We start from the raw sequence: 23,658 nt of genomic DNA on the forward strand, positions 1-23,658 counted from the left end.
CATACTCCGTATGGTCTTGCCTTTTTCCAGAGTTGGTTTAGCCGAGCACCAACTGACTAAGTTCAAACTATCTGAGGTACCCCCAGCCTCCAGGGCCCCCAATTGTCTGAACCATTCCTATCACTTACCAAAAGGAAGCTCTAGTCGAGCCACCGCCAAGATTCAGATCAAACGGTAACTGTTTGTTCCCAACTCGACCCTGCTTATCCCTTCCCCTTTCCTAGGTTAGGAACTCATCTTTCGAGACTCCTTCCGAGGCGCAGCACATCGGCAAAAACGGACAATCAAGTTGTCTCCCGTCTCAACTCCGGCATAAGAGACGACGGGGTTTCTAGTGACAATGCTTGCATAGCGCCGTGGCTTGGCATTACGGCATGTTCGATGGTAACCCAGGACTTGCGAATAGTCCCTAGACATTATCTGTATACATACTTGCAACCAAATAGTGACAGCAAGACAGAGAGGACGATATACTCTTGTCATTCAACGCCAAAAAGACTCAAGAAACCCTGGCTCAACTCCCACGTTTACCCAATTCCTTCAGCCCTGCACTCGTCATTGGCTCCTCAATAAGGAAGTTGGTTAGGGGTTCCCCTCCCCTCCCCTCCCCCTCCCCGGGCCGTGGACCTGCAGAACGTCTCAGCAGAGCCGCATCTTCTTCCCATTCGCAGCAACTTTTGGCGAACCTTTTTTTTTTTTTGTACCTGGCCGCCATCACCTGATTCAACTGATGAGGGGCCCTCCGCTTCGGCCCCGGCTCCGGCTCCCCTTTCATAATCACGACAGCTTATCCTTTCCACACTCCAAAGAAAGAATAAAAATACACGATTCGGAGACTGGCACGGATGCGCCCCCGTTTTGCTGGCTTCGGCTTTGATTGCTGCCCGGACATGGGCACCAGGCCGAACTCGAGCCGATTCGGGGCTTAAGCTCCATTCTTATGATGGACGATGTTATTCACGTCTTCCGTTCTTTGGAACTCAATAACGGTTGCCAGAAGCTCTTCTTCTTCTTCTTCTTCTTCTTCTTCTTCTTCTTCTTCTTCTTCTTCTTCTTCTTCTTCTTCTTCTTCTTCTTCTCCCTGAGGTCTTCCTACTGCCTTCAGATCATCAGTAACCGACAAAAGACCACCAGAGATCATGACTAGGGATGTCGCTTGGCGGCCGCATCCCGAGATCTGTGGTCCATTGGCTCAGAGATTTGTTTCATTGAGTGTTCCCCCGATAGAACCGAGCTGAGTAGAGAAGAGCCGCTGGATTGGCTCCTGTTCTAGCTCCTCAGGTGATTCTACTTGGGCTATGTTTCCTCAAAATGTCGCCCTCATGGGTCATCCATTGGGTTGGCAAACTCTCCCTTCCCATGCAGACATGGCTTGCCCGGCTCTTCGCCGTTTTAGATGGGCAACTGCGCCTGTCCATAATTTGATGACTCTTTGAGGGCCAATGAACGCTCGCCCAGCCTTTGACTCCGGATTTTGCGTGAAGCCAACATAACTGGCCATATAAGCTGGGCACTGCATCTGGAAGAGACCAAAGGAGCTGGAGCCAGAAACTGAATCTAGGCCCATACAACACCTAGCGGTGAGTCTGATTGATGACGTGTGACGATGTTGAAGTCTTGTGTCACGAAAGCTTCCCAACGTTTTTGCCCCATTACTGCCAATGTTTCGATCTATTGCTTCTTCCTTTCCAAAATCTCCTGCACGACCTTTGCGGTGGCCTTGACAATGAGACCGTGTTCGACGCTGTGCATACGCTCTTCCACATCTGCCAGACTGTCACCCGAGCGAATCTCAACCTCCTCAATGAGGATCTATCACGGCCGTTCGTCAGCATAACGTGCGGCTGGGGAAGGGGGAACACCTCCGGGAGTAGACGAACAGGCTCTCCACGGTCCACCGTCTCAATGACATAGTGAATCATTGCTCCGGTCCGGTTGTTCTCAAGCTTGCCGGCCTGGAAATCTTCGTATGCCCTTCCAATCGCATTGGCACCATCATAACGGCCTGACGAGTAGTGTTAGTCACATAATCTTGCACACATCACAAAATTTCCCCCTTTCCCCCCTTCTGCTTCTAGAGCATCACAGGGAGTTCAGAAAACCTACCAGGCAGCGCCGGGTGAAGATTAATGACCGGAACCCCGGCAGCCTCCAACGGCCGCAAAAACGGCGCGCTAAACACGTGCATCCACCCGGCGAGGACGACGAGGTCCGGCTTGTCCTGCAGCACGAGCTCGGCCAGCGCCGCGTCGTACCGGCCGCGGCCCTCGCGCAGCTTCGCCTCGTCCTTTTCGCCCTTGGCCGTGAAGCCGCCCGAGACGAGGTTGAAGTACCGCGTCGGGATGCCCGCCTTCTCCGCGCGCTGGACGGCGTAGGCGGTCTTGCGGTTCACGATGACCTTTTCAATCTTGCTTTGCGGTACGGTGCCGTCGGCGACTGCGTTGATGATGGCTTGCAGGTTCGTGCCGGAGCCGGAGCAGAGGACCACGAGGCGGCAGGTTTCGGTGGATGATGATGACGACATGGTTAGATGTGTGATGTTGGTGAATCTGAGTGTGAGATACTGGGTTCGAGTGAGTTGCCTTGATTCAGGAGCGAGTAGAAGTGAGTTTGAGTCTTCTTTCCTTGGAGGGGTAACTCTCGAGATATTCTGGTTGAGACGGGTCTCGCCGTTTCTGTGACCAATTTGGATGTCCAAGTGTGGGTGAAACGAAAAGGCAGCAATTTTGAAGCTAATTTCACAGAGTCCGGGGGGTCATGCTTTTCCCGACCTCTTGAATCTTGTGGATGTTTCCTCGGGATTCAAATGCTTGTCATGGGGGGGGTTTCTGGCGTCTCGTTACACAAAGTATTCACTTCAAAGTCATGAGGTTGTGCCATGCGCCAGAAGTTTAAAAAAAAATTCTGTGAGCGCATCTGAGAAAGGGCGGGGTAGCTTGTCATTGGCCGGGCAGTCACTCGGGGCGGGAACCAACCAAATTGTGGTTTGAAGACGGCCTGGGAGACTGAATGTTCGGTGCTACCGGTCGCTCTTGCTTGAGTTTTCACTCACTCAGGTTTACATGTGAGCACTGCAGGTTCACTCAACTCATCGGGAAAAAAACGCGCCAAGAACATTGAGGTACACCAAGATTCGATGTCGACTATGAGTTGCAAGTGAAGCATTGTAGAAAATGAGAGCTACTAAGCTGGGTAGCATCCTTCAAGATTTTGGCCATCGTCCAGGGTGAGGGCAATTTGATGGTTTGAACATACGGTAGGAGGCTTCATGAGTCTGGGTGAAAGGAATAATGTGGCTAGAATATGAAAAGAAACAAGAAATTTCAATGTCGGGCTAACCTACAGCCAAGCACAGAGCTTAGTAGTCGAATCTAGCCCGAGGCCGCGCCCAAGAGCCCTGGCTGGTGGATTGCTTGGGAGGATTTCAATGTTTCCACTCACATAGTATTACTTGGGCAACAAGCAATAGTGAGACGGGGCCCAAGAGCTCGTATCTCGTGATGTTACCCATTTCGTGATAAGAAACCACGTTCGGTTTTCACCGCTCCATTTGATGACGAGCAATTCTCCGACAACGGACATGGCCGGTCTTAACGGCAGGAGACAGAAGTTATTGTATCTGTGGTGTCCCCATCAGACACGACGTCTAACGCGAGAGATTGACAGCACAGGTTGCTGCTTCGAAATGGCCTTGGCTCACTAATTCTCCCTAGCCTGACTGTATGAGCTTGTTATGAATTTTCTCTTACCGACGGACCTTTAGTCTAACCATGGTGAATGGCCTATCCGTAAACCGAATTCCCACATGAGGCATGAGCTCAAGGCAATAAAAATGCATTGCGGCTTGCTCATGCACCCACGAGCGGCCATCGTCAGATCTGTGATCTCCGACCCCTGCCAACCAGAAGCGCCCGCATGCGCCATACTCGGACGCGAAAGTACACTAGAGGCCCGGCCCCTCAACGGCGGAGAGCAGCAAGACGCCGTTTGACCGTCCATTTCCGCAGGGGAACAAACCTTCCTAAACAGGGGTCAAGTCTGGGGCGGCAAGGCAGCCGACGAGACCAAGACGGACCAAACCAACACGGGTGTTCAAGGCGACATGAACATTCCCCCTTTGAGCCTCGCCCTGGCATGTATTGGTAGCAACGCAGGATGCGCAGCAAGTGACGGAGCTTTAATCCGCCGACTATTGACGAGGGTGTGCCAGTGTGAGTGTAATCCATTTTCTTTGGAGTGTTCTCCCTTTTTCTTGCATCGTGGTGCCGCATTATCGAAAGCTCATGGAATCGGATCGGGGCAATGACCAGTTAGTTCGCTGTCATCGGCTCGGATTGGGTCGACCTGTCTCGATCGAATCTCGGCCGTGCCATGTTGAGATTGAATTATTGACGAACGGGATTGGCTAAGTTGCAATTAGGCTACTCCGGCCTGGGCAGCGGCCTACAGGCCAAAGCGCGACGGACAGTTGCAGAGCGGGAACGGACGTGATGGTTGTCCTACTGCCTCGACGGCTATGCGCGTACGGATGGATACTTGGAAGTGGGAATTACAAGACGTCGTCGACGTAGGCAAAGGTAGGTAGAACCGTAAAATGTATCTGTCCGTGGCAGGTTACGCCAAAAATTCCTACTGTGCACGATATGCTAAGGTGCTTTTATTTCTTATTCGTACATCAACTTCGATAAGGCCATCATCGGGGGGTGGCTTTGCTTGTTACTTACATCATTTTGTGGGTTCTCCCATGTACCAAAATCGCCCTGGCAGGATTTCAAGATGGAATTTTGAAATTTTATGGAGACAGCGCAGCTTCCTAGCCGTGCTAGTATACTATATTTGATGGAGGACTATCCTTAAGAGACGGCGTAAATCTCTTTTAGCTGCCAGCTTGCAGGTTTTTTTTTTTTCCCTTTTTTCTTTCTGGTACGGTCAGAGAATTCAACGAATGGGCTGGAGCTGCGAGTTGTCGATACGAGGCAACTGGGTACGTGTGCGGAAAATAGAAGCTGTGGAAAAGGGATTGACATTCACAACAAGTCCGCAACCCTGCAGGTAGGTGGAGAGGTGTGAGTTGGCCCGTTCCAGGTTGAAGACCCTCATCAGCGGCCTTCCAAGTTCCATTTGACTCTTCAGTCTCGACTCTCAAGGCAGAGTGCCATAAGTCTTCACTCAGCCAGAGAAACCGCGTCACTGTCAGACCTTCCGATGGGTACCTTATTCGGGAAGTGGAGGGGGAAAGAAGGACACGAACTTGCTAAGGGACAGGCCGACGGGACGTCCCTTTGTCCCCTCTCACATTTTCCGTGTGTCGTTCCTTCCTGCTTCTTCAGAAAGCACGCCACTTCAGTTGATGAACTACGGATGTCAATAAGGGAAGGCACCTTACCCAACTTAAGGCAGGTAGCCATGGCATGGTTGCAAAAGCATCAACAGTACGGATAAAGTACCTCCTCAACCCGAAAGACACACCTTCATTCACCTTTTCACACACGTCTTCGCCAGATATCAGCCACAGGTGGCAGCAGTAGTAAAGTACAGACAAAGTGACAAGTAGAATCTTGGTGCCTGAAGGAACCACTATTCAAGCTTCCAGGACAGTCTGTCTTCAGTGTTTGGGGAGACCTTCTGGGGCTACGAGAGTAGCGTCACGCTAACGCCCCATCTCGGACATGCTCTTGCATCTTCCTCTCATTCGTGTTTAATCTCTTATGCCAAGGTATTATCAAGGCCGGAGCACCAGGTATATCCTGTCCGGCGGCTCTTTTCAAGTATTCGTCCTTGGGAATTATGGGCCAAAGTCGTGATCGGAACAAAAGTACCGATAGATGGCGACATAGGTATCCGTCTTGACAGCGGCGATATGAGTTGAAATAAAGATTCGGGAGAGCTTCTCCCAAGTATCCCGCTTTGCTCTTGTCCTGGTCAATTCTGTTTTGCGTGATTGCGGGATGGAATTGTCCTATAAGCGGCCGGGGCATACCTACGAAGAGCAATGGAGGTCCAAGCAAGGTACCTTGCAGCGGCAGCCCATGCTCATGATACCAACGTTACCAAACTAAGGTACATACATAGGTACTTTCGTCAGGTGCCAGCCTCCAGGTCCACCCTCTCCTCGGGAGCCTCCAGCCTGCCTTCCACACCGGTCAACTTCCCCTTCCAGGCTCTTGCCCCTCGCCTCCATTCACGCCCCCTCCCACATCGCAATTGGCAACCTCAAATCTTCAATTCAGCGAATCGGCATACGATTCGCCTCCCACAGGCTCTGCCAGACTGCCAGCATCTCCTCATACATCGTCTTAGTCTTGAAGACGCAACATGTGGCTGCCGATGGAACCGTGTCCCATATCCACACCTGCGTCAAACGGTAGTCTCCTGTTTTCTTCCTTGCAACCAGAAAAGAGAAAGAGAGAGAGAGAGAGAGAGTCGAACGTCGAACGCATCCCAGACAGACGCTGTTAACAAGACATTGAGGAGAATCAAGCAAGTCTACGAATGCCTCGTCCGAGTCTCGTCTCGTCTCCATCGCCTATCTGCCGGACGACGTATTTTTCGGTCTGGGCATTCTTGGACGACGCTCTAGAGCCTTCAGGAATAAAAGTAGTCAGATGTCGTACGTACGGAGTACATATTCGTACATGCACGGGACAGACATCTGCTCTGCCCTGTCAACCACCCGCCGTGAACCCGACACGATCCCGGCCACGGCCTACAGGGAGCCGTCCTTTGTGTCTCCTTCGAGCCGGGGTGACTGGAAGTGCTATCGATCCAACGTCCCAGACGACATGCCATGCCACCATGGATGCGATCGAGCTTGAGTCTGATCAGGTCCATTCGTTTTGGTCACGCACTCCTCGGTAGAATGCGAGTGCCCGTCATTTCGAACCTCCATCGTTGCTTTGTCTCCCGGACTTGGATCGGTCTCGGACAAATCTACGGCGGGTTTGCTACCAACCAAGTCTCCTCTGCTCTTGGTAGGCTCATATTGGCGTGGATCTGGCAGGTTGACCGAATCAAGGACCAAGCTTTGCTTCGGGAAAACACAAAGTTGCGATGAGACAGTTACCCTCGAAACATTTCATCATCTGCAATACTCGGGAGTGGCAGTCATCCGGCTTCCGCTGACCAAAAGTCATCAGATGTCCGAACCTCATTCCTGGATACGCAACCAGCCATCTGTCTACACGCTCTGCAGCCACTTCTCGAAGCCCCATCCTGCCGACGGAAAAGGAAGTATGAGACATGGCATGAGCAAGAAAAACGTTGTCGTTGCTGGCCGCCGTTGTAACTTGTGTCCATTAGCTCACTAGCCAAGGAATCTCGACCTGCAGTCGTCTCCAAAATTCGATGGCGGCGGCTCCGAGTTTAATTTTATGACCTCGAGTCGCTACCGAGGCTGCCGACAGTCTACAAAGGAGGACCCAGCTTTCTCAGTGCACCACCTAGTTCGTATGCCCTAGGTACTCGAAGCCTCCTGCTTATCCGCGCTCGTCTGTTCGTCCGGATGGCTCTCTTTCCAAAGTCAAATTCAGCCGATCGCCCAAGCACGTTCTGTCCTCGTTTTTCGGCACATCTTGCATGGCAGACCAAAGTCTGGGTGGCGTTTACTTCAGAGCTTCCAACATTTCAGCCGATGTTGAGAACTCGCAGCCCCGGGCAACGAAAACATGCAGGACACCTCAGCGAGAGGCTGGGCTGAGTGCCATGGTGCAGCAATTGGATGGCGGGTGCAGCTGAAGCCTGAGAGGATGGGGTACCGCATCGGTAACGAGAACCTTGAAGGCAGACGACGCAGTGCGACATTCGAGTAGCTCATACCGCTACGCTACTCCGCATGAAGAAAGAAACAAGCCGCCCCGAGTATGATTACCGCCAAAGAGGGTGTGCGGCCAGGGGGAAATGGACGATGGACGCCACCCAACGACACTAATCCCAATGGGCGATTCCTTCAAAGGGTTCAATTCAGGACCAAGAGAGACAATGGCGAAATCCCCCGGGGCCGTGGACCATGTCGTACACTTGTACCGAGAACGAGAGAGCAAGCCATCACTTGCTGGAGGATCCAAGAAAATAGCATCGGCGGAAACGAAGGCGTCTCTCATCTCCCGTTTTACCATCCGGTCTTTTGGGTAGGGTTTACGCAGCACGCGGGCTTGGACCAGAGTTCAGCAGGACGGCGGACGACGAACAAACGAACAAACGACCGCTATGCGTTCCTCAGACATGGCAGTAGAGCGATCTCCGGGCCATCCCATCGTCATCCCAAGCTGCCCATCCAATGCCATGCAGCCCAAAACCCTCGAATCCTCAATACCATTCCCCCCTTCTCGTCTTTTCTCCGCACACACCCCCTTCCCCTGGATCCCTGACCCTGAACCCCTGGGCCCAGAGAATTCTAGCAGGGCGAACCAGGGAAAAACTGCAGAGCAAAGAGGCAAGGCAGCTGTGCAGGTATGCTGGCAGCGGGCCGACCAGGCTGTGAAGTCACAAGTGAAAGGAACGGTGGTGGGCTGGCTCGACATTTCGCGTGAAGCGCTGCCTCAAGCCCACTATTTCCAGCAACTATTGCTTGGTCTCTCCACTCTCCTAATAAAAATAGACCCTGCGACTGGGTGTTGGAACCAGGGAAGTGCGTCGATGTGGGAGAAAGCAGACCAGACTCACAAAGCCCAGAGTCCCAGAGCAGCAGACCATCAGCAGGAACTGGAAAAATGGCCCACCAAGAACGCAGGACGCGGGACGCGGGACATGGGATGCAGAAGTGAGGAGAGGAGCAAAGCAAAGCAGAGCAGAGAGCAGAGGAGAGCATCGACCTTTCATATTTTCTCTCCTGGAGACCTGGAGACCTGGACTGGCCCTGCTCACGTTCTTTCTGACATGCCCCTGTTTGGTCGACGGGGACCCTCACACTTGGCTGGCCTGCGTTAGACTTAGCCGTGCCTTTTTGGCTCTTCTCTCGCTCACTCACTTTCTCTTGCCTTGCCTAATTCCTTACTGATCGGATCGCCTCCTCCTTTCCACATTCCCACCCGCCCACCGTTCGCTCCAAGTCTCCAACCTCTCGTTGTCTGCTTCGCCGACCCTCGCTGCTGCTGCCATCATTTGTTGCATATCATTTCGTGTTGTGCCCATCCATCCCACGACTTGACTTTGTTTCTGTTTATTCATTCGTTCTTCATATCCTAATACCCCAGTTTCCATCCTCCCCATCGCATCGCATCGGCGAACCCCCCCCCCCCCTAGCCCGCCCGCTTGTCCATCATCTCCATCGTCTCTGGCCTTGTACAGCCCGGGTCCAGCTTTTTTTTTGCATCTCTTTGCGTTTGGATAAAAAAGTTTGAATGAGATCATACGGCTTTTGGTTTCACGTCCTCGCATGCGCTCTATAGACTAATATTCGTCTCGTCGCCTTCTCGACTGTTCGCCGTCTCATTCTGTCTCGTTGGACAGACCCCTTGGGTAAGCCATCATCAAGCAATTCCTTTCGTCCTCCCTCATTCCTCAGCCCACCGGCCCAGGCCTATACATAGCTGCGCTCCCCCTTCGGATTCGCGACATCACGGCGCGCGAGAGAGCGGGAGAAGCATTGCATTGTTGTCGAGAGCCCAGGTCCATCGCTAAGGCTGCTGGCGGCTACCATTTCCGCAATACCCTCATTCCCCATCTTCCCGTCTCCTTGGTCCCCACGAGTGGCACACATACCTAGCTCAGTCGCATACTGGAGACACTCTTTGCGATACCTCACACACGCGCACAAGTCAACCAACGACGGATCGCAGTTGCAGCTGACACTCTGGATTCTTTCCGCTACGCAGTATCGCCTCGCTTGCCGCACTTTGGTGTCACACTCCGCACCGAGTACTGACGCGAGCCACAAACAAAGCCCTCCCGAATCTCAGCTATCTGTCGTCATCCCACATCGGCTGACCCGCCTCGTATCGCTTCTTTTTTTTTTCTGCGCTGCGGCCCCAGCCCAAGGCGAAGGACAGCCAGCCCCCAAAGATTTATCCTTACGAAGCCCGCTTCTCGAACTACTCGGCGTGTAAACACGCAACGTTTCTGTCCCGCAGGGAAATACGAATAGCGGTTCACCCATATGCCTAGATTCTCCGTCTCTTTCGGCAGGCGGCGATCGACCGTCAACTCGGAAGAGTTCCATGATGAGCCGGTAGAGACAACGACCAAGGAAAGGCCGACTTCCCTCCGTGTCTTAGAAAGGACCGAAGTTGGAATTGGAGCAGGACAAAAGTCTTTTGACGGTGGTCACAGGCTGCTCAAGGCAACCACGATGGCAATTCCTCCCAAGCAATACTCGGACCTGTCTCTCGAGGACAACAACATATTTGCAGACGTGAAGAACAACCGGTATGTGTGCATCCGTCCATTTCCCTTTGAATCACGTTTCCATTTTAGAACACATTCTTGGCCCTGAAGGGCGGGAGGAGGTGGGATTGAGAAAGCAAGAAAGCGAGACCTAGAAAGCAAGCAGCAAAAAGAGGGTTGGCATGCATTCCACAGCGGCATGTCTCGGACTCAGCGGCGGATTGTTGCCCTGCTAGTGGTCTTTTTTTACTTGCTGTCTCGATTTCCCTCCCCTGTCTGCAATTCATTTCAGGGCCATGGCAAGGATTGTGTCTAACGTCGACTGACTCAGCTTAAGGGGAAGTGGGTCATCTAATACCACCAAAACAACCTCGACAGATACTTCTTCGCGCCACAGCAACGTCTCAACCACACCGTCTTCGGCTGACCTCGGCCACCAAGGGGCTCAGGAAGAATGGAAACCCTCGATTAGAAAATCACAGACCGAAGTCCCAGCTCCCAAGCACAGCTCTGGTGGGTTCCTTAGCAAAGCCGGCAGAACCTTTTCCTTTGGCGGTCAAAAGAAGAATCAAGTCCCCGTCGACGATCATCCTCTACCTCCTCCGCCCTTGCCTCCCCAGGCGTCGCTGGAGGACGACCATAATACCCGCAGACCGAGAGGTTTGACAGATTCCACCGACAGAACTGCCACGCCTCCCAAGCTCAGCGAGGAGGACTTTGCCCTCGACTTTGGCAGTAATTTTGGTAATATGTTCAAAGGTTCCGGGTTCGACAAAAGAGCTAGCCAAATGACGCTTCCCGGCAACGACAAGTCCAACATGGGACCCCGTTCCCTCACAACAAACCGAGTCAATCAACCTCAGCCGTCGCCCATCAAGATTGACAAGTCCATCAAAGTCGAGGCCTCGCCTTATTCATGGAGCAGTCAACACTCTAATGATAATTTGCTGCACTCCGGTTCCAACTCTCCCCCGGCTACTGCACCACCCCCAGTGCCCCGGCACGGCTCACCACTGGCCTTCCGCAACAATGTGCCATCCGATATCATCGAAGACGAAGATGCAAACCTTCTGAAGGATTCGGTGGCAGCTAGTCGATTTCTTGGCAGTTCCGGTCAGCCTAGCAACCCGTCTCCACCCGGGAGATTCCGCAGAAATGAAGATGCATTCTCCACAGCGTGGGATGCAACGGACAGCAAGAAGGAGGAGGAGAATATGTTCGATAACAGCAGAGCACAACCGCCGAAGCCACCCGCGAACACGCAACGCTACATCTCCAACAACAACAATCACAGCCCGCCCCGAAACAAAGTTATGACTCCCGCCGAGTTCGAGAAGTACCGTCGAGACAAGGAACGCGATGACAACACGAGCGAAACGGTCAAGGCCTCCGACGACAACCGCGATGACGATGAGGATCAGTATGATGACGACGAGGATGACATTGAAAAGGCGAAGCTAGCAGCCAAGCAAAGGAAGAAGCAGGAGGCTCACATGGCCGTCTACCGACAGCAGATGATGAAGGTGACGGGCGAGAACCCGATGGCTGGCCCTTCCGGGCATGCTACCCGACCAAATCTATCGGTGTCGCTCAGCACCCCCAACCTCGGAAACCTGACCGTCCCCGCGGGTCCACTGACGGGCAGGTCAGACGGCTCCGAGGGAGAGGAGGACGAAGAAGTGCCGCTTGCCATTTTGGCTGCACACGGATTCCCAAACAAGAACAAGCCGCCTGCTCGACTCATGAACATGGCTTCGAATCCTGATTTGCGTGCATCCGCTCAGAACCAACCCCAGCCTGCGAGACCGGGGTCGAGCATGGGCGAGGGAACAGGGCCGAGGGGAACAAGCGGTGGTCACCTTCCCGCCTTTGCGAGGAAGCTCCCGCAAGACCCGTTCTTGGGTGCTGGTCTCATCAACGGACCGCCACGCGAGTCTCTTACGTTTGGAGGAGGCTCTCCCGCCCCCGGTGCCCAGCAGCCAGCCGTCGTGGGCGGCCTTGTCGGTGTTATCGCTGGCGAGGAACGAGCCCGGGCTATGCGCAGAGGTAGCCCCAACGTTGAGGCTAACGTCGATCCCTTCACAGGAGCACCGGTTGGCCCTGGCAACGGAGTTCCGGCCTCCATGGTATACAGCAACATGAACGGAATGAACGGCGGAATGGGTGGTATGGGAGGCATGCCGCAGATGCAACAGATGCAGCAAATGCAACAGATGCAGCAGATGCAGCAGATGCAGGGAATGCCCGGAATGCCTCAGATGCCTCAGATGCCCCAGATGATGCTTACACCAGGAGACCAGGCACAGATTCAAATGACCCAGCAGATGCAGCAGTTTATGCAGATGCAGATGCAGTTCATGCAGATGATGGCGACTCCAGGTGGTCAGAACATGAACGCCATGAACGGAATGAATGGCATGCAAAGACCGATGAGCCATGTCGGAACACCCTCCGTCCACGACAGCCAGCGCCAGTCCTACTTTGGAGATTCCATGCTGGAGCCCCCTCGACTCGACCCCCGAACGAGAACCATGAGCATGGTGCAGCCAAGCTCCTCTTCATGGATTCAACCTCCCGGAGGAGGATTTGCTCCATCTATTCACGGAGGCATGGGTGGTGGTGGGTACGCACCCAGTATTCACGCCCAAGGTGCCGGGTATGCTCCCTCGATCGCACCCTCGGAACGCAGCAACGTGGGCTTACCAGGCCGTTACAGACCCGTAACGCAAGCGCCCCAATTGGACTCTGGCCGACGCATGTCGGTCATGTCGGGAGCCATGGGATGGGACCAGCCTCCCAAGGTCGTCCAGCAGCAGGAGAACAAGTTGCCTGACAAATCCAACAGCAACTCGGACGATGACGACGAAGAGGGCTGGGCCGCGATGAAGGCCAAGAAGGAGAAGAAGCGGGGACTGTGGAGGACGAAGAAGAGCATCGGCAGTGAAATTGGAGCACTCATCTCTTGAAGGTACACAAAATGACGATGCCACATGGATAAAAGGGGGATGAGAGAAGAGGTGGGATATTGGAACACGACAAAAAAAAAAGACTGGACATATTACCAAAAAGGAACACAGACACATCACGCAACTCATTTAAGGCGTGTTTGGGTTCTCTTTTCGATCTAGGGTTTGGTGTAGGGTAATCTTTCGGCGCACCCTCATCAAGTGTACATTCTGGGAGAATCTGTTTGCCGGGCGTCGCTGCGGGAGTGAAAGAGCAAGATGAAAGGACTTGGTTATTGTTTACAAAGTCATGATAGACAGCTCTTGGTGCCATAATCAACTAATGTTGGAGAAAAAAACTTGAAGATGAGCCCTTTTTCATTGCCTAGACCATGCTTGCGCTGTGTTTGGTGTACGCAACCTACTCAGGGGCCCCGAAAGTTTGTTCACTCGATCATTGGCTTCAGGGTCTACTAGTAGATGTTGATGTGTTTTCAAATGGCAAGTAAATTTCAATGGGTCGATCTCTATCCACGACAGACCCTTGGTATGATTTGTTTCGTTTCTCTTTTGTGTCTCCTTTTTCGGGTTCTTTTACTTTTTTGTTTTCCAGCAAACGTCTAAAATCCAAAGAGCTTGCCCTTGCCAATCCCTTTCACCTCAAAGACGCAGCAGTTGTGTCAAATAGGAGTTTTCTTCCTGACAAACGGGGAACTCCTCTTTCTTTCCCTCTTTACCTTCACTCCATCTTGCCCGCAGCCCACGCTTTGCGCTTGACGCCGAGCTCGACGGCGGCCAGGCCCCAGTCCTCGCCGTGGTTGTGACCGCCGGCCGTGAGCCCGGCGCGGGCCTGAGCCTGCTCGTCGCTGAGGACGGTCAGGACGCCAAAGATGACGGGGACGCCCGTGTCGAGGCCGACGCGCATGAGGCCCTGGGAGACGGCGTCGGCAATGTACTCAAAGTGCATCGTCTCGCCCTTGATGAGGACGCCGACGGCGATGATGGCGTCAAATGGCTGGCCGCTGGCGGTTTCGGTGGGGAGGGAGGCCAGGTCCGTGGTGGAGGCGCCGAGGAGGTCGCCGGCCGAGGTGCCGGTGCCGGATTGTGCGGATTGGACTTGGGAGGCTTGGTAGAGTCTGTGGGTTTGGGGGGTTGGTCATTGTCAGCCAAGTAGCTTCTGGAATGGATTGCGAAAGCGGAAGTTCCGAGCCCCAGCCAGTCTTGCTTGTACGACTGCTTTGCCGTTGACTCACCTCTGGACGGAGATGGGGAGCTCCCAAGCTCCCGGGACGGACTGGACGACGATGCTGGACTCCTTTACGCCGCAGGCGAGGAGCTTCTCCTTGGCGCCCTTGACGAGGGGTTCGATGATGGACGAGTTCCAGCGGGCGTGGACGATACCGATGCGCAGGGCGCTGCCGTCGTGCTGTTGCGGGGTAGGTCCCTTGATGTCGGACATTTTGAGTTGAATGGGTTGGTGGTGATTTGGGAAGAGGAAGGGTATCCAGACGTTTGTGATTGTGGTCGCGATAAGTGAGTGGGCGGGCAGCTCTGTAGTTTTTTGGCGGGGTGGTTTGAAGATGGCAAGTGGTGGGATGGACAGCAATGCTTCTTGGGAGCTGGGAAGAGCTACGTAAGATGCGGGTTTTGGCTTAGGAATCGCTTAGCATGACTTGTGTTTGTATTACGGGATACACAGTAGCAAGGCGGGCGGGCGGGCTTCCAGGAACGAGGACCTTGCGATGCGGGGCAGAGCGGTTTGAGGTGCTTGCGTGCCTTGCACCTGCGAAGGGGAGCTGCGGGGCTCGGCGCCCTGGGAATTGACTGCAGGAAACAGTACCTTAGCTTTGGCACGGGCGGTTGCTCCCATTAAGGCTATCGACTGGGACCAGCTGGCAAATCGACCGTCGTGTTCTTGGACGGGAAGGGACGACTTACACACCTACTTCCTACGCTTGCTGTTGAGTACGCCCAGTCTCTTCTTGTTGCCTTTCTCTCAAGTCCAGATCCGCCGGATTCTTCTAACCTTCGTAACACCATCATCTTGACAATTTTCCTTGTCGTTCTTCTCACATCGTCGTGTCCATATTGTCTGTCCCTCACTATCTAGTAATATCTTCTCCCTTTCGGGGCACCTGCTCTTGTCTTAGACGTCTGCGCCGATCTCTTTGAGCCCTGTGTTCGTGCAGGATGTCAATATCTCAGCTACCTCAAGCTACTGTTCGTCAGCTTGGCTCCTCTGTCGTCATCCCATCTCCTGTGTCACTTGTCAAGGAACTCGTAGACAATGCTATTGACGCCCATGCAAACCATATCGAGATCAGAACTTCCGCAAACGCAATAGACAAAATCCAGGTCAGAGACAACGGTCACGGTATTAGCTCAGAAGACTACGATGCTCTTGGACGCCGGTCCCACACCAGTAAGCTTCGGACTTTCGAGGAGCTTCAATGCAAGGGAGGCCAAACACTCGGCTTCCGCGGCGATGCCTTGGCAAGCGTAAATGCCGTCTCGAAGCTTACCATCACGACGAGAACGACCCGTGATCCAGTGGCGATCTTGCTGGTACTAAACCCCAAGGGCGGTGGATTTACGGATAAGAAGCATGTTGCGGGCTCCGTTGGGACTACCGTCGACGTCTCGGACTTGTTTGCCAACATTCCGGTTCGCAGGCAACAAATTCTGAAGGAGAGCAAGAAAACATACGCACAGATCAAGGACCTCCTACAGGTATACGCACTCACTCGACCTCACATTAGACTCTGCTTGAAGGTCATCAAAAATGACAAGCTTTCGTGGTTTTATGCTCCAAGCAAAGACGGTGGCGTACGAGAGGCAGTTCTCCAAGTCTTTGGGTCCGAATTAGTTTCGCAATGCGTCTAGAAGACGTTCAGTGGAACCACTCCTGCGATCTTAGCAACGAAACCGGGAAGACCAGACACACCAGCATCCGTCATGAGACTCGAAGCTTTTCTCCCGAGAGCTGATGCCGATCCCTTGAAAGTGTCTGGCAAAGGTTACTTCATTTCCGTTGACTCGAGACCTATGGCTACCACAGGGGGCACGATGAAGAAACTTGTCGATATTTACCAAAAACACCTGCGCGGCTGTGTCGTTCTTGACAATTCTTCCAAGTCCATTCCCAAGCCCTTCATACGCTTGAATGTCGAATGCAGGCTCGGAAGCTACGACCCCAACGTAACCACGGCCAAAGACGAGGTCATCTTTGCAAACGAGCCAAAATTACTGTCCCTATTCGAAGACATGTGCAAGGGGATATACCGAGCAACCGAGCCCGACATTACAGCTGAAGTGGTCACGGAAAGTCACCAAGGTGCATACGAGCGAGCTAGACATCAAGGTCCGGATCTTCTTCCAGACGACGAAGAGAACTATGACCTCCTGCAAGAATTGGTCTCGGTCGACGGGAAGAGTCAGGAAAGAGTACTGACCGGCCTGGGTTCCCCTGAAAGTGGACAGCAGCTGCCAGAACCCCCCGATAGAGAGCATTCACACGGTCGTAAAGCTGTGCCTGGGGCGGTGGAAGATCTGAGTTGTCCCGCTTCTCTGGATCACAGCTCAATAGATATCGAGTACAGCACTGTCATAGACAGTTCCCCTTCCTCGGACCCAGGGCAAGCACGAATTGGCCGAGGAGATGAGGGGGATACTCAGGAGGCAGTGCTCACCCAAACCCTCCTTCGGACTGGTTGGGAAGTGAATATGGCTAGAGAAGAGACTGCCAGTCCCGAGGGTCAAACGCAGCTGGTTCTTCTGGGGCCTCCCAGCACCGACGTACACGAGTTCATCCAGTCACAAATGGAACAGCAGACACAAAGAGAGGAACCAAACCCGTGGTCTTTGGCCAGGAAGGCGGCAGCAAACCATTCGGCTCGCCGCGAAGATATATCTGGCCTCCAATACACGGGCGAACAAAGGGACGGCGATACAACTCCTCGCCAGCAAGGCCATGCCCCCAATTTAGCAGATACTATGCAAGAGGCCGATGAAGTAGTCAGCCAAGAGATCGAAGATCGAGAATTTTCTCGTCAGCAGAAATCCCAACCCCATTGGTTACCTGCAGCAGCAAGGGAGGGTATTTACGAACCAGATACCTTGAAACCACCGATACTACAACACCCTGCCGCCCCACCGACAAGTCATCAGATTCCAAGACACCGGGAACAGCGAAGAATTCCAAGAGATGAGGAGGCATTCCATTCATCCTTTACTGGACACGAAATCGAAGACCTGGAAATAATACCGCAGAGGGGCCCAGGTGTTCGCCAACGCATCGGTGCCAAGACGCCGTATCCCTTTACAGATCTTGACGAGAGTAGTGTGCTTGGCACGCCTCCTCCGTCTTCCAGTCCATTGCGAAAGCCATTCCGAGTACCTGCCCGCATTGAACAAGGTAGCAACCGTCATGGACGACAGGCACCGCTGAGGCCTGCCCAGGCTGCTCGGAGATTTGAGCCTCGTAGGGCAGACGGACTGAGACAAAGCAAGCTTGCCGTTAACACACGAAGAGATATACAGCACCCGGAGCTCAAGGATACATCAGGTTATTGCTTTCCTTCAATTGAGTCCAGAAGAGATAATTACAATGATGTCGAAGAGACGAGGAAGTCAAAGCATCGGTATAAGCAAGCCAGCCCAGATCCAAACGAGAGGCAGATGTTGGAGAGATTGAACGCTCTACGCCACAGAACTGAAGACGTGTATGTCGAAATTGCAGGTGAAGAACGCGGAAGATCACTCTCACGGAGAGCTACAACCACCCTGCCAGATATGTCTCCGCGAAGATACCTGAAGAAGAGACTGGCATCTAGGTCCAGGTCGAGAACCAAGATACACAAGAGAATGAGATCTGAGATGCTTCCATTTGAGAAGCTTTTCTCTGAGCCTCACACCCAAACACACTCACTTGCACTTGATCTACAAGATTTGCGGCAGGAGGTTACCAATGCGTCTGATTTTGATCTTTACATCTCCAGAGGCATCCAGGAAGTGGCGTTTCACATGGGTAGTAATGAAATGGAGAATATCAGCAACAAGCTTCAAGAAATTGTGTGCGCCTGGGTGTATGAGAAGCATGGAGTTGAGGTGGAGCTCGAGGTTGATATTGGTGCATTGTGCGATGGAGAAGACATAGGAGTATAGTGTGATAAGTTTTCTTACTCTATGATGAGTGTCATATCCCTCGAGAGCCAGGCGTTAGGTCGCGTTACAAGGCGGCTTTGCTATGGGGCGAGTTATCACTATTTGTACACTGGGTTTTTACTTGCTTCGTGTAGACAATGACAATCATAACTTACTTCAATGGTTGCACCTGTGCCTCACTTATTCTACATTTGCCCGGCTCATCCTCTAGTCTGCCTGTCTCATGTCCCACTGTATCTAGGCCAAGTCTTACCACCAAGAGCTTGTACAACATATCTACCCTGGAGAAGTCTTCAAGCAAGTGGCAGTTTTTGGATCATTCGTTTCTTCCACCCCAAGGCGTTCTACGTCTTACTTCACCTGGTGACAAGGGTCGTTATGAGAGATGGCAGTTGAACATTTCTGGACGAGAATATAGGTAGTGACAGAAGTAATGGCGTCGATAGATTTCCAATGTCAGCTACATAAAGTTGCTCGAAACGTCATAGTCAACCAGTGACTGGGCATTTTACAAAGAAAGGATGCTCTAGAAGACCACCAAGAAAGTCTGACCAAGGTAAGTAGAGATGGCACTACTTACTTTGATTGACATACTATATGTGTATTTTATCATGCTAGGGCCATAGGCTTTCGTCACGTTATTCATATGCCCTAGCATTCAACGGAAGAAGTACTTCGCAAGAAAGAGTGTACTGGTATGCTTGATACGCTGCCTACTTACATGGCAACATATATCTATGGTTACAAAACGGGGCCTTGGTAATATAAAAATTGCGGTTTACCTTACCAGGGTAGCAATACTTTCTCACCTGAGGCAATGAGAAAGCAATGAAGTTGGCCAAACTCCAGTCATGCCGTTCCAAGGGTACGTCACTCTAATGCGAAAGCAGCGGGGAAAATGGAAGGCTGGATGGAGAAAAAAAAGGAGGGGTGGATGGGGGGGTGGCACTGCCGATCAGAGGAGGTAACAATGAGACGGGAGTCCACAAAACCAGGCCCCTTGGGCGAATACACGTAACTTGGTGTATACTCCGTACAAGGCTTCCTGTGAAATCTTTATGGGACTGGGACTGGTTTTCCGCGTTGAACGCAGTGGCACCAGTGTGAAGGAGACGACTCGGCTGGCTTGACATGACGATGGATCTCGGTTGTTGCTCCCACTGTGCTGCCACGTTTTGAGGGAGAGGGTTTGCTATTCCGCGGCCATGGCAGTGATGTCCACAATGAATATACAAGTGCCTTCCAGCCGTCCGAACCGCCCTCCCAGCGGGAGAGTGTGGAAACTCGGGAAGAGCCTGAGTGGTTGGAAGCATACTCCATGATGCAGCACGGCAACGGGTGGGGGGCTTGAGAAAGACGGCATCATCGTATTCCTGCTGTGCCGGTGCCTACCATTCTAGCACGCCTAGCTAGTGTGTAAAGGGCCGCAGTACTTTTGAACCTCTTCTGCAGCAACTTTTCGAGGTCTCTTCCTGACCACACCGTTCGGGCGTAAGGTGACACAGGACAAGTCTCTACCCATTTGACTCGGGTTGACCCTGTGGCTTACCCGTAACGGCTCATGTGAGGCGAACCCGGTGATGGCGCCCCACCGGGTCCGGCTTCCTGGCGTCCTGCCTGTCTCACATTAGGTTCCCGCGAGGTAAGGGCTGGACTGGCCTAGAAACAGTATTCGGTGGTTGCGAAGCGGTGAGATATAGCAGACGGCTACAGGTTAGAGGGCAAGACCGGCCATTTCCTCAAAGAAGCTATACGATGGGAGATAAGGTGAGCACGCGGAGTGAGGCATGGCTGCTCGGGAACCAAGAGAATGAGTTGAAACCATGTTTCTCTGGATTGTGTGTTGGCATCTGTGAATTCCGCACAAGTTACCCTCATATCAACGGCTGAGATCCGGCCTGGGCAACACGGGGTTTCCGCGGCTACCAGTAAATATCTTAGCACTTCATCATGTAGACGGCCATCAAAAGAGAAGAAAGCTCGCAAGATTCGTGCTGTCGATTAAGGAGGCAACAGTCAGCCTGTCCTTAGCGACAGACCGTGAAGCAGGCGGCATGACTTGAAATCAGCTTCGTCGTCCGGGATGCGGCAACAATGGGGGCAAGTGGGGCTGAAGAGCGTCGTTCAGACAGCGTGATGGCACTCAAATCAGCGGTGCGAAATTATGCATACCATGCCGGGATAAGAGCCTCAAGGTCGTTGTCTGGAGCCAAAGAATCAAAGGTTGCCGAAAATAGCTACAACAGAAGTAAGCGAGACACATGGAGACTGGCTTGTGCAGAAGTTCGTATTGGGGACGCGAAGGAATCTGATTCCTATTTGTTGTCGCCACGGGTGGTGGAGGGAAAGGCGGTATGATTGGGTTGGTTGACTAGCGAGTTATCGCAATTGACGGATGACGGGTTTTGACGAAGAGAGTCCATGTTTCACTACCAAAGTTTGACGTACGTTTGCTTGAGATACTTACGCAAGCACGGCAAGGTTGGCAAAGTCAGTTGGGTAGGTTCTGTGTACCTAGATAATCGAGGTGGTGGCTTATTCCCAGTTTCGAGGTGATCATTCTGGCCTCTAGGCAGTGAGTGACTGAGCTGGTAGCGCATTGAGTCTGAAGTCTCATATTATAATGCAATTCGAGTCGATTTTCTTTTTGAAGGGACGGACGATGATGTTTCGAGAGCATGCACGAGTATAGATACGACGGCTATGGCCAAGGATGTGTTGTGCGAATGAAGTGTCGAGTTGTGCAATTGGGGGTATAGCAGCCAGATGCTATGCATGGAGAACCCGTCAAACATGATTAAATGCTGGTCCATGCTGGCAGGTTTTTCTTGCTGTGCGTTGTAGTAGCTCGGGTTTCTGTGGCTCAGCCAGCAACAACATCGATAGGTATTCCTGGCCGTGGACGCTGGAGAAGCCCTCTGCTGGGATTGGAGCGTCGCACACGGCGCCGCGGGATGGACGATCCTCTGCGATGCATATGCCTAGGCAATTTGCTCAGTGTCTTGGAAACTGGGTCTGCCGGATTCATTGGGATCTCGATCCGGTGCCTTTCTTGGTTTTGCATCTCCCTCCATGGGGAATTGTGACGATGCTGCTGGTATTGATGCTCGTTTACCAGGTAGCGCGCAGAGTCTAGCTGGATGCTTGCCAGCATATAGACGGGTACTGTATCGATCGGTGGTCTAGGTTTCGTCTGAAGTCGTAGTTCTGTCCTGCCACAGTCATGTTCAGTTGATGATCCTGGCAGATTGGCCCATGCGCGACTCTCTTCATCTCCGTCCAAATTGTTTCCCGAAGGCGAACAGTGTGTCGGTAACCGGAAGGGGAGACGAGGACAAGGGCAGAAATTTGTCGGCCAAGTGTGCCGTGTGCTTGTTACCGTAAGGTACTGTAGCATTAGACGGATACGCATAGAAGGTTGTCATTCTGGATGTAGTCAAGCTACAACAGAGTCCGCTCAAAAACAGAAAGACAGGCGGACTGGTGTACTGCGTATGCTGGCGCTGTGAGCACGGCGACTGGAGATGCCCGTATGCAAGTCACAGATGCGATTGAACTGCCATCTCAGGCCTGAAGCGTGCTTGGGCTGTGCATGTCCTTGTCCTTGTATTGCTCTGCTCTGCCTGCTCTGCCTGCTCTGCACGAGCTCACTGAGCGTTGTGGTACTGCTGGGTCACTTGATGGTTAGCAGAAGTGGTTTTGGTGATTAATCGGAGGACGATGCCTTACTTGACATGCCATGATGCCAGTAACACCTCAGGAATACCTAGATTGCATAGAGTTTGGCGTGTTATTTGGCACCATTGAGTGCGCGACGGATGGCATTAGCCACATCCAGGTCAGAGACAAGGTCTCACGCCAGCTGTTGGCGTTGAAATGGATCGAGGTGACCTAGCTTTGCGGAATTCCATCAGCACGTCATAGGGTGGCAGTCTTGGGTTTCAGGCCGGGCGCTAGACAAGCACTGCCATTGGGAAACCTTCTTCCCCTCGCCCTTGTCTTACCTTATGTACCGGCCCCCGTCGTCTGTCTGCTTTGGACGAGCCTAGGTTCGAGTGAGGTTTGCGCTGGAGAGCGATACAGATAGGTGGTGTACTCGCATGGTTCGTAGTTGGACAGTCTTGACAGTGTCCCTGCGTGAGGCCACTTTAGGTGTTCGTAGCCCCAAGAGAAAAGAAGGGGTCCAGGGTATTCATAGCGGCGAAGGGAAGACTAACGAGCGGACAAGCCATGTCTGGACCTTGTTAGTGAGTCGGCTGGGCGACGAGACGAATTGAGCAAATGGTCGGGTGGGCTCGTTGTGACATGCACTGGGCAGACAAAAGTAGGTACAGAATATTGAGGGCCCAGAGGCCGAGAGAGAGTGTGTGTTCCGTAATAAGGTAGCCAATTTTCTCAGGTCGCTCCCAACTTTGGCTGACCTGACCTGAATTGAAATGGGTTGACATGGGCCCAGGCTGGCAGGGACGGGGCTCGGCTGCGCCTTACTGAGTGGGGAACTGAACATCCATGGCCTGGCTGAGGGGGGTGTCCAACGGGCAGCCAACCGACAACTTTGAATGCGCCCGGGGACCCCTTGGATTTGTGGCTTTTTGGGGGGAAGAATGATGCGGATGGATGGATTGATGGGGAGTGGAAGGGCAGGAACCTGAGAAGGAAACGGAACCCAGCGAGCAGGCACCCAGCAAACTGCCCCCTGGGACCTACCTACCTAACCTACCTACTGTGGTATGGTAAGCAGATGCTGTGAGGAAAGGAAGGAAAGGAAAGGTACATCGGAGCAAGTACCTTCTCTCCTAACATACGAATACATTGGAAAATGTACTTTGAAGTTCGAACCTCCTAATCCTATCCCTTCACGTCTCTCTCCTGCGGCCTCGCCCTGGACGGTGCTGGGCAACTGGGCTGCTCCCAGCACTTAGCCAGCGCACTGATGAGTTCTCAATGGCCGACAGCACCGAGAACCGAAGACGAAGTGAACCTCCACTGGACTCATTCCATCCATCGTCTTACATACAATGTGTGAGCTGTCCGTGGCACGGGAGGGCGGCAGGGCGACAAGGGGCACCAAGGGCGAGTAAACGTGCGGACACAAGACCCGAGAACATGAAGTGAGAATGCTCAGCCACATCCATCTTGCAGTAGAATCGTTTCCGTGTCGCACCTCAGGTCAGCTCTTTTACCTGCATCCCAGAGCAGAGCTGGGCCAATTCTGCTGTCTTGTGCTGAG

The 23,658-nt window shown here is 52.9% G+C and overlaps 7 protein-coding genes across 7 annotated transcripts; 4 read left to right on the forward strand and 3 right to left on the reverse strand.

Annotated features, from left to right (window-relative positions):
- Positions 1 to 225: 225 nt before the first annotated feature.
- Positions 226 to 483, reverse strand: CCOS01_16759 (uncharacterized protein; the record flags this gene model as incomplete). Its single annotated transcript, XM_060464895.1, has 1 exon — positions 226 to 483. The coding sequence occupies one exon, from the start codon at positions 481 to 483 to the stop codon at positions 226 to 228; it is 258 nt and encodes an 85-aa protein (XP_060304562.1).
- A 474-nt stretch (positions 484 to 957) lies between these two features.
- Positions 958 to 2,524, reverse strand: CCOS01_16760 (phosphoribosylglycinamide formyltransferase; the record flags this gene model as incomplete). Its single annotated transcript, XM_060464896.1, has 4 exons — positions 958 to 1,092; positions 1,705 to 1,812; positions 1,881 to 2,005; positions 2,107 to 2,524. 4 exons carry the CDS (start codon positions 2,522 to 2,524, stop codon positions 958 to 960), a joined length of 786 nt encoding a protein of 261 aa, XP_060304563.1.
- A 4,263-nt stretch (positions 2,525 to 6,787) lies between these two features.
- Positions 6,788 to 7,236, forward strand: CCOS01_16761 (uncharacterized protein; the record flags this gene model as incomplete). Its single annotated transcript, XM_060464897.1, has 2 exons — positions 6,788 to 6,971; positions 7,130 to 7,236. 2 exons carry the CDS (start codon positions 6,788 to 6,790, stop codon positions 7,234 to 7,236), a joined length of 291 nt encoding a protein of 96 aa, XP_060304564.1.
- Positions 7,237 to 7,664: 428 nt separating this feature from the next.
- CCOS01_16762 (uncharacterized protein) lies at positions 7,665 to 8,995 on the forward strand (the record flags this gene model as incomplete). Its single annotated transcript, XM_060464898.1, has 3 exons — positions 7,665 to 7,804; positions 8,142 to 8,448; positions 8,597 to 8,995. The coding sequence occupies 3 exons, from the start codon at positions 7,665 to 7,667 to the stop codon at positions 8,993 to 8,995; spliced, it is 846 nt and encodes a 281-aa protein (XP_060304565.1).
- Positions 8,996 to 10,093: 1,098 nt separating this feature from the next.
- Positions 10,094 to 13,286, forward strand: CCOS01_16763 (uncharacterized protein; the record flags this gene model as incomplete). The annotated part of the gene is made up of 2 exons (XM_060464899.1): positions 10,094 to 10,362; positions 10,658 to 13,286. 2 exons carry the CDS (start codon positions 10,094 to 10,096, stop codon positions 13,284 to 13,286), a joined length of 2,898 nt encoding a protein of 965 aa, XP_060304566.1.
- Positions 13,287 to 14,004: 718 nt separating this feature from the next.
- On the reverse strand, positions 14,005 to 14,724 carry CCOS01_16764 (6,7-dimethyl-8-ribityllumazine synthase; the record flags this gene model as incomplete). The annotated part of the gene is made up of 2 exons (XM_060464900.1): positions 14,005 to 14,401; positions 14,519 to 14,724. 2 exons carry the CDS (start codon positions 14,722 to 14,724, stop codon positions 14,005 to 14,007), a joined length of 603 nt encoding a protein of 200 aa, XP_060304567.1.
- A 731-nt stretch (positions 14,725 to 15,455) lies between these two features.
- On the forward strand, positions 15,456 to 18,428 carry CCOS01_16765 (uncharacterized protein; the record flags this gene model as incomplete). Its single annotated transcript, XM_060464901.1, has 3 exons — positions 15,456 to 15,995; positions 16,401 to 17,986; positions 18,263 to 18,428. 3 exons carry the CDS (start codon positions 15,456 to 15,458, stop codon positions 18,426 to 18,428), a joined length of 2,292 nt encoding a protein of 763 aa, XP_060304568.1.
- Between the last annotated feature and the right edge of the window lie 5,230 nt (positions 18,429 to 23,658).

Source organism: Colletotrichum costaricense (genome assembly GCF_030867565.1).
Source record: "Colletotrichum costaricense strain IMI 309622 chromosome Unknown Scaffold_33.1, whole genome shotgun sequence".
Lineage (NCBI taxonomy): Eukaryota > Fungi > Ascomycota > Sordariomycetes > Glomerellales > Glomerellaceae > Colletotrichum > Colletotrichum costaricense.